General features: G+C 36.8%; 1 protein-coding gene across 1 annotated transcript in view; it reads left to right on the top strand.

The window, feature by feature from the left end:
- Window positions 1-10,248, top strand: part of TASOR2 (transcription activation suppressor family member 2) — a 126,277-nt gene that overhangs the window by 97,670 nt on the left and 18,359 nt on the right. Inside the window, exon 19 of the mRNA XM_042780229.1 lies at window positions 4,935-8,735. Coding sequence (XP_042636163.1) covers window positions 4,935-8,735 — 3,801 coding nt within the window. The remainder of the gene's footprint in view (window positions 1-4,934; window positions 8,736-10,248) is intronic.

Genomic DNA, 10,248 nt, shown 5'->3' with positions numbered 1-10,248 from the left:
GGACTAATACAATATTTGTCCTTTTGTGATTGACTTATTTCACTCAGCATAATGTCCTCCAAGTTCATCCATGTTATGCGGTGTTTTGCAGATACTGCATTATTCTTTAGTGTTGCATAGTATTCCATTGTGTGTATGTACCATAGTTTGGTTATCCATTCTTCAGTTGATGGACATCTAGGTTGTTTCCATCTTTTAGCTATTGTAAATAGTGCTGCGATGAACATGGGTGTGCATATATCTGTTCTTGTAATGGCTCTCACTTCTTTAGGTGTTTGGTACAATTTTTGCAACTTTTGATTTTTAGTCTGTTTTTGTCTTTGTATCTAAGGTATGTCTCTTATACAGCATTTTGATGGATTGTGTTTTCTTATCCAGTCTGTAGCTCTCTGTCTCTTGAGTGGTGCATTTACTCCATTAACATTCAGTGTGACTATCGACACGTATGAGTTGGTTGCTGTCATTTTGATACGTGTTTTTTCGTGGTGTCCTTGGTTTCTTTGTTCCATATACTTTTCTGTGCTGAGCTCAGTATGTTTATGAATCGTGTTATCTTTCCTTTGTTGCTGTTTTTTTAGTACTTGCTGAATATTTGTTGTTGTCCTCTTTTATTGTGATGTGAAGGTTTATCGTTTTTGTTAGAGATTACTCTGTGATACATAATTTTCTCTCCAAGTTTAGAACAGTCCATTCTATCTTGTAACTCTCTTGACTTCCTCACCATTTAGAAATTCTGTAACTACACTCTTTTCCCCTGTTTTTGGTTTGTAGTTGTCCTCATTTGCTGTGGTTCCCTGTTTCCAATCTTTTAAGCGTATTTTAGTTTGGGTACATCCATAGTTGTGTTGGTTTCTGGGTTCTGTCATCTTGTGTACTAATGGTCAGTTTTTGTTTGCTATTTCTGGTTCTCTGTTCAAAGGACTCCCTTTACTATCTCTTGTAAGGTTGGTCTGGTTTTAACAAATTCCCTTAATTTCTGCTTATCTGGATATGTCCTAATTTCACCATTATATTTGAGGGACAGTTTTGCCCTCAAATTATATGCCAAGGTATATAATTCTTGGTTGTAAATTTTTCTCTTTAAAGGTTTTATATATACCATCCCATTGCCTTCTTGCTTACCTGGTTTCTGCTGAGAAATCAGAGCTTATTCTTATTGGTTGTCCTTTGTAAGTAACTTTTTGTTTTTCCCATGCTGCTTTCAGGATTCTTTCTTTGTCTTTGGTTTGGATGCGTTTGATGATGATATGTCTTAGTGATTTTCTTTTGGGGTGTATTCTGTTTGGGGTTCATTGAACTTCTTGAATGGATATATTCTTATCTTTCATCATATCAGGGAAATTCTCTTCCAACAAATCTTGGACAATTTTCTTAGTGGTTTTCTTTTTCTCTTCCTTTTCTGGAATTTCAGTTACACATAGGTTATTCCTTTTGATGGTATCCCACATGAACAACGTTTAAGTCAGTGTGTGTGTGTGTGTGTGTGTGTGTATATATATATGCGCATATATTATGTATTTATGTGTATTGTTCTGGTTACCTATTGCCGCTCTGACAAGGATATACCACAAATGGGATGGCCTTAACAAACAGGAGTTTATTCTCTTACAGTTCGGAGGTTAGAAATCCAAATTCAAAGTACCAGGCTCTAGGGGCTGGGTGAAAGCCCCTCAAGCCTTGGGCTTCAGCTCTGCCTCCTGCTCCTGGCTCACAGAAGCTAGAGACTTTTCTTCACTCAGACAGCTTCTGGCTGCTGAGGCTGCCAAGCCCAAGGTTGACAAGTAAAAAGGCACAGTCCCGGTGATAACAAACCACACGGCACCAAACCACACGGCAGGTGTGGTTCAAGTTCCATTGTAAGTCCCAAGGTCAGCAGAGCATGGCAGGCTGCTGAATAGTGACACAGCTAAATGTAGGGTCTAAGCGTGCCATAAGCTAGAGACCATTCCCCAAGGCTTCTGCTTATATACAAGAAGCAGACCACATTCCCTAAGACAGCTACTGTAGCTGCTCACAGTAGATTCCACCATGGAGTTGATTATCAGTCTTATCATGGAGAATACTACATCCAGCTGCCCAGCCATTCAACCAGCCCCAGCCAAGATGATACACAACTGAACTACCACATGTATATACACATATATATTTATTACATATATGCTTTTTATTTTTTTAACATGAGGCCCATAGATTTCATGATTCTCAAATAGAAACATAAAATCCAATTAAGAATTACTACTTTAGAGTAAGAAAATATTTATATCTTAGTTTGGCAGGTTTTAGTTATTATCTATATACTTATAAAGTACTTTTTGTTGTAATATGTAATTAACTCTCATTCGTACTGATTTTAAGAATGATTTTTGACATGCATGGAGTTGTGTGTAAAGAAGAATAAAGGATAGATTATTAAAATTAATGATTCCCCATGAGAGAATGGAAAGGTTGTGTATGCACAGGGAGACAGCTCAGGAGGCAGGAGTGCATGGGAGGAAAGGACACAGGGAAGAGGTAACTATGGGGAGGAAGTGAGAGGGAAGCTGTTGCATTGTGGGAAATTGCATTCAATGTCATGAGACAAACTGTATGTGAGCTGCTGAATGGAGAGTGAATTAGATCTGTAAACTTTCACCCAAATCAATAAAAATTAAATAAATGAATAAAAGATTAATAATTCTCAACAATTTCTCTAGCATATACTTGCAAAACATTTTCCATTATCTTCTTAGATACTGCACATACATTATTCAGGCACATACACACATACAATACCATTCCCTTATTCTACAAATAGACTAAGATATAAAGAGAATTGTAGCATGATAAGCATCAGAAATCAATAGCATGTTGCTTCTACTCATGTGTTTAAGTTAGTATTTCTTTTTAAATGATCAGACATTATGTTAGAAACATTACACTTTCCTTGTAGTGGAAAATAAATATGTATGTATGTATAAACATAAATATGGCACGATTGTCACAATTTGCATTTCATAAAGTTTGAAGCAAGGTGTAGCATCTGCTAAGTCAGGAGATAGATATAAGAAAAAGCCAAGCCACGGATGGTGAGATTTTGTGGCCAAATGTTAAAGCCACAGCATGATTGTGAGAGGGTTATAGAAAGGTAATCAGAATGATTCTCACCAGCAAGACTTTCATAATGCTTTATATCAGGTTAGTCAAATCCTTGTAAAATTCCTGAGTCTCAGCTTCAACCTACCTTATAACTAGGGTTGGTTTCTTTTGCTTAAGGCAGAAATGTCTTTAACAAGAAATTTGAAATATAGTTACTAACTTCCAACATGTATGCTTCAGGACATAGTAGGAATTCTGTTAATAATGTTCCAAAAGCTAACTATTAAGTATGGACAATTGTATAATCAGTCTGTTTTACCATATTCTAATCAAGATCATGCTTCAGCCTTTTAAAAAAAAAAAAAAAAACCAAAACAATAAAACCCTATTTATGAGGTCATCAAAATTGTATCTCATCGAAATTGTCCAGAGGCCTTTCTGCTAATGTTTAACATAAATCCTTCTTGCTACTGTTTAAATCCAAGCCCTGGTAGCACAGTGGTTGTGTTTGGCTGCTAACTGAAAGTGTGGTGGTTCAAACTCTAGCTGCTCCATTCGAATCAGAATCTAATAGTTTTTTTGTTGTTGTTTATTGTTTAAATCAGTCCCTGTTGTTTATGTATTCATGTAAATCACATTGATAAGTTTTATTTTGCTCTGGAAAAGGAGGTAGTGTAATGAGAAAGAGATTATCTACTGTGATAAGCAAAGAAGATAACTAAGGGGAGTACCCATTGCTGTTGAGTTCATAGGATTCAGAGAGATTGTATAGGTAGAACGGCCTATAGTGTTGCCAAGGCTATAATCTTTACAGAAGAAAACTGCCACATGTTTCTCCCATCATGTGGCTGGTGGATTTACTACCCAGTGAAGTTAGTAGCAGAGCACTTTAATCACTGCACCACCAGTGCTGGGGACCTTTGTTTACTGGCGTGGAGATTGATACCTTGGGAAAATGGCTAGTCATCGTATTCTTAGTACTCAAACCAAGCCCACTACCTTCTAGTCAACAGTAGAACTGCTTGTAGGGTTTCCAAGGCTGTAAATCTTTATAGAAACAGACTGCCTTATCTTTCTCCCATGGAGCGGCTTGTGGTTGGAACCACTGACCTTTCTGGTTAGCAGCTGAGCTTTCTAACCGCTGTGCAACCAAGTCTATTTTTAGTACAGGAGCAGTAATTAATTTACTCTGTTTTCTCAAAGTATAGTATATTTATAATCTAATTGAAAATTGGTGTTTTAAAAAAACCTGTTCTTTACCTTAAAATTATCTCTATTTATTAAAAACAATTAAAATTGAATACTTTTTTCAGTGCTAAACTTCTGAACTAAGTGATGGAAATAAACTCCATTTTCGAGCCTTTAAACTATCAGTGATCTGGCCACTTTCCTTCCAAAAAGTCCAGTTTTTAAAAATTGGCTGTTCAGTGAAGAAAATTTTGGAGTTGTCATCTGAGTGTATTTTTAAAGAATAAAGTTGCTTATTTCAGATTTATTTTAAGCCTGTCTCAGAAGAATTTACTCGACCTCTTCCATGTGATATTCTTATAGATTGTTGTTAATGTTGTTGTTATGTGCCAACTCATAGCGACCCCTCCTTGGGTTTCTGAGGCAGTATCACTACGGAAGTAGATTGCCCCATCTTCCTTCCAAGGAGTGGCTGGTGGGTTTGAACCGCTAGCCTTCTGGTTAGCAGTCAAGTGCCTTAGGCACTACACTACCAGAGCTCCCTCTTACAGATTAGAAGGAGAAAAAGAAGAGACAGACTAAAGTTGGTCCTTGTCTTTACTGTTCTTCACATATGTAAGTATATATATTTAAAAAAAAATCTATTTCTGAATTTTGTTTTATCATTTCAGATCATTGGAAAAAAAGCTGAACAAGAAGCATCAGATAAACTAGAAATTTCTAATGTGCCCTCTAGTATTGGACATACCCAAACTAATGGACCTCCTAGTCCTGATGAAGATAAAACCTTTCAGCCACTTGACAATATAAGAATGACTTCTAATAATGATATTGTTACACAGAACACATTCACCAAGACTTGCGATGGGATCAGCAGTCAGTCCTTGGCTTGTCAAAAGTCTGTGTACAGCACTCTTGAAAGCAAAGTTGATATTTTCCATGAAACAATGCAAGCAAAAACAGGGGCTGTGCAGGGTCTTATCCAACATAACAGCCCCACAAACAAAGAATGTCAGCCTTCATTGGAAAAAGATGATAATATGGGGTATGTAATGATTAATCTGGAACCAGTTACTCTCACTTTTGAAAACAATGCCTATGTACCAATACAGACAGAAGTAAATAGAGCTGATAAATCTACAGCCTTTAATATGGAATTGATTAAACAAGTATCATCTGGTACAACTCTTAGACATCCTGTGTCCACATATGAAAAGGCACAAACACAAGGTCTTAAGGACATTTCATCTCTAGCAATGTTAAGACAAAAAGGCAATAAGTACCTTTGTGCCTCCTCAGTAAGTAGAGAAACACTTAATAAAGAAATGTGTTCATTAAAGAAAGAGAGTCCTCTTCCAGTGTCGTCGTCATCGTTATCATCTGATAATTCAGTGGTAATGGAGGCAATATCATTAGTTAAAAGTTCTGGTTATTCATTACCCAGTGAAGAAATGAGACTCTCTCAAGACTTTGTTCTGCAAACTCAAAGTCTCTTCACTGTATCTTCAGAAGAGATTATAGAGCCAAAACAGTTTGAAGACATAGTTTCATCATCTGCCTCTAACAACCTGGAAAGAAATTATCCACTTAACTACATTTCATCAAGAAGTAATATATCAGATGGCTCCTTAGAATTAAGAAAGAATGGCAAAGATTGTCTAAACAGTGAAACTATAAATTTTGAAGCATTTAATTCAGCACTTACCAATGGGGAGGAGATCAGCCTAGAGTTAACGGAGGAAAATTCTGACATTGACCTCACTTTAACAATTTCACCACCTACAAGTCCCAGAGAACAAATTCCAGTTGATGAAATAGAGCCACTTGAAGAGGCCCCATTATCAAATTTAGAACTTCAGGATATAGCTGAAGAAATAATTGATCCAGGAGAGGTAACGATCATAGCAAACAGAGGAGTAAATTCTGCTGATTATACATCAGTGTCAGAAGAGCCATTAGAAGATAAGGAGAGAAAAGGTGATGATTTTCAGCCAGTTACTGTAGTGCTTTCTAAAGACAATTCCACCCTTGAGATTTCAGAGGAAGTTCATGTTACCTCAGAATTTCCCTTTGATTCTTTAATTGAAGAAGTGTCACCAGCTTCTAGTCCTGACCCCCTAGTACCAACTGAGGAAAAACGACAATTTCAGGTCATTTCTCCATGTAGTTTAAAACTTCATGATACACAGTGTCAGAAAAGTAACAAAGACTCCCAGATTGAATCAGTAGATTTAGCCATAACAGAAAAAAAAAATTGTTTGGTTGGTCCCACCCATCCAGTGGGACAAGATAACTTAACTTGGGTACAACAAATGCAATGTTATGCTGAAATGCCTCTCGTATTAAATAGTCATCTAGGAGGAAAAGATAGACATTTAACCCTTCCTGGTAAAGTAACTGAGGATATTGTCCAAAGTGAGCATGATGAGATTTTATCTTTCTCAGAAAAGGTACAGTGCTGTGATTTTAAATTAAACCAGCCTGCCTCAGCTGCCAAATATGGAGATGACTTCAAACCTTCTCTTGAAAACCTGATAAAATCAGGAAGTCCGTTACAACCAATTCATGTAGAAAACAGGAATTTGGACTTAGAACATCTTATCTTGGAGACCAGTGAACCTCCATTTAGTTCTAGAAAGATTACTGAAAATAAGTCTTTGGGTGACACATTTCTTTCTACAGCTGCTTCAGGTGATATAGTGAATGTGTCCTTAAAACAGCCAACTAGCCCTAAAAGCATTAAGAAAAATCTATTTAGCAATGATTTGAAAACAAATGGAGGTAATTATTTGCAGGTCAAGTCCTTGAACTCTGATTCAGAGGTCCCAAAATTTAGTTCTTCGTCAGATGATGCTACATTAACCCACTGTACAAGACCAATAAATGCACAGACAGGGTTTCAAACTGAGGAAATATCAGTAGTCAAAATGGCCAATTTGCTTAAGAATAGTGAAGCTAAAGCTGAGTTGTGTACAGAAACCATAGATCTAGGAGGTACTGACCTTCAGTCTAACACCACATCTTCTCCAAAAGGTGAACGAACAATCCATGTGCTGCAAGATGTGTCAGCATATGAAACAAAAGGTCTCTCGAATGGTGGATTCTTTGCCATGTATGCTGATTCTAACCAAAATACAGCAGACACCAGTGAAAATAACAGTGAAGAGCCTTCTGCTTCCTTTGTTCCAAAATCCTCTGATTCTCTTGTTTGTGGAGTCTCTAAAGAACATATGGAAAATGAGAACACTTACAAAGAGCTTGGGGCTGAGAATGGTTCTGAAATCTTGGATAGAGACATGGAGGTTGGTGTGAATTCTGACATACATTATGAACCACTTTCTGGAGACTCTGATCAAGACTTTCTTGTTGATTGTAGAAATCCCAAATTAGACATAAAGGATTTTTGTACCTTGAGATGTAGTTACAACAGGAGAAAAGATGCTACTAAAGATGGTTATGACTCTTTCATGAACATAAACAATAGTGGTAATGAAGAATGGGGCTACTCTTACAAACTGCCAGGCTTGGAGACGAGACTTCCTCCCAGAAACTGGTCCAGTGGATTAAAGAAGGAAGATAAATGTGTGCCATGTTACATACAAATAAGAGATCTCCGTGGTATCCCCAGGACTTATGCTAACTTTACTGTAACTAAGGAGCTCAAAGATACCACAAGAACTTTGCACAGATTGAGGAGACACCCCAGTTTCACTGCAAAATGTGGCTTGATCAGCTCCTGGACAAGTACTTGGCAGATAGCAGATGACCTCACCCAGAACACTTTAGATGTAGAATATCTGCGCTTTGCATATAAATTAAAACAACTTGTAAAGAACGGGGACTCTCAGCATTCTACCTGTTTTGCCAACGCCTTTGCGAAGGAGGCACCTATTCAAATAGCTGTTGGAGCTTTCCCTTTGACAAAAATATCTGAGTCCCCTGTTACACATTCTGCGCCCAGGAGCAGCTCCCTTCTGGTAACAGTTGTGCACTCAGACCCTAGGCGACAGAATCAGCACACGAGAAGCCACGTGCTGAGTGATTTGGACAGTTCTTCCTCATTTTGGAAGGAAAGACGTAGCCACAGTAGACATCATCTTCCAAATTCTGAAGAAAATCAGACTGTTTCATTGCACCTCAACAAATTGAAATATAACAGCAGCACTTTGAAAGAATCTCGGAATGATATCTCACTTATTCTTAATGAATATGCTGAATTCAACAAGGTGATGATGAATAGCAACCAAGGAGTTTTCCAAGATAAAGAGTTAAATGTTACTTCTGAAGATGCCACATCTCAAGAGATGTATTCATCTCTCCCGAGAAGGTCAGCCTCCTATGAAGACATGATTACAGACTTGTGTACCAGTTTACATGTCAAACTAAAAAGTGTTATGAAAGAGGCTTGTAAAAATACCTTCCTGTTCTACCTTGTTGAGACAGAAGACAAGTCATTCTTTGTAAGAATAAAGGTAAAGTGCCAAATTTTTCTGATAGTTTATAGTATTTTAATTGACTTCTAATTTTAGTTCATTTTAGAAGTAATAAATTTCACATTCTTGGCTTCAAAAGAAATCATGGAAATGAGGTGGCAGTTCTACTTCATACATATTAAATTTCACAGCTCAGTTTCTATCTGTGTATTAAATGTTATGCTACAAGGATTTGCCATTGGTACTATATTTAAAAATTTGTATTATGTTCCAGAATTAGGAATCAGAATTTCTCTGCTGAGTGACTAATTCTCAATTACCTGTGTAGACATACCCAGATTCTAACATAAACACAAATATAGAGATTTTTTTTTTAATTACTATTACCTGTGTTCCTATCTCAGTGCAAATAGTTGAGAGGACCCCTTTTGAATTTTTAAAGTTAGAATATTAGGATAACTGATGTGCTAGTGAATACATTGTCCTTACATGCTGTAACCATGCTGAAATTTTGACTTGAGAAGAGCTGACTTAACTCACTATTAGTTTTCTCATTTTATCCTCTCAGAATTCATGTTCCCTTCTATTTTGGAAATAGACTGTTTCATGATAGTATTTTTAAAGTGGCCATTATTTACAATAGAAAATGACAAATTTTGTACAAAGTAAAACTAATCTTCAAGTGAGAAAGTAGACACAGTATAAAATAAGCTTGAGAATAAAGTACTCTGAAGATCAAACTGTTTTTGAAAGGTCATAAAGATATCCCTAATGGTAATTATTCTGTCCTAGAGAATCAGGAAGCATTAATGAGCTGTGGGTTGTTAGGTAATTAATAGCTCTTTCAGGCCTCTGCTTCTTTATGCATAAGATGGGGAGGATCTACAAGGTCCTTTATTACTATTGAAATTCTGAATGCATGGATAAAATAGCCCAGAGCTCCACAAGGTTTGATGAGCATGTTGAACATAATCAGAACATTTATTCATTCCAATAGTTTATTAGTAAATTACATGAGAGCTAAAGATTTACTATTTAGATTTTTTAATAGGCTCTGTAAAAATAAATCTTGTTTATAATAATTTGCTCGAAAATTGTGCCATACATTTTGAGTGATTAATTAAAACCGTCAAAGTTTGAGTTATTTTGAAATCCAAGGGAAACTGATCGAGGCAACACTTTATAAAAGAAAATAGAAGGTGATGGTTAGACACAGTGGTTTTGGTATAAGAAACAAAACATCAGGGTATGCTGTGAAAACCTCCAGAATCAAGACAGAAAACTTGTCAAAAATCACAAGAGAAGGTAGGGTTGAGGGTTTTTTGTTTTTTTTTTAATTATTATTTATTGTGATTTGGGTGAAGATTTACAGAGCAAATTCGCTTTCCATACTGTAGTTCACATATACTTTGTCGCATGTCATTGACCACAGTTTACCACAATGCAACAGCTCCCCTCACACTTCCTCCCCATAGTTACCTCTTCCCAGTGTCCATCCCTCCATACTCTCCTGCGCCCTGAGCTGTCTCCCTGTGCATAAGCAGCCCTTCCT

Source organism: Orycteropus afer, unplaced genomic scaffold, assembly GCF_000298275.1.
Source record: "Orycteropus afer afer isolate SDZICR_OR568_19922 unplaced genomic scaffold, OryAfe1.0 scaffold00028, whole genome shotgun sequence".
Classification (NCBI taxonomy): Eukaryota; Metazoa; Chordata; class Mammalia; order Tubulidentata; family Orycteropodidae; genus Orycteropus; species Orycteropus afer.
The sequence above is the reverse complement of the archived record's forward strand: the minus strand, read 5'-3'. Positions and strand labels throughout refer to the sequence as shown.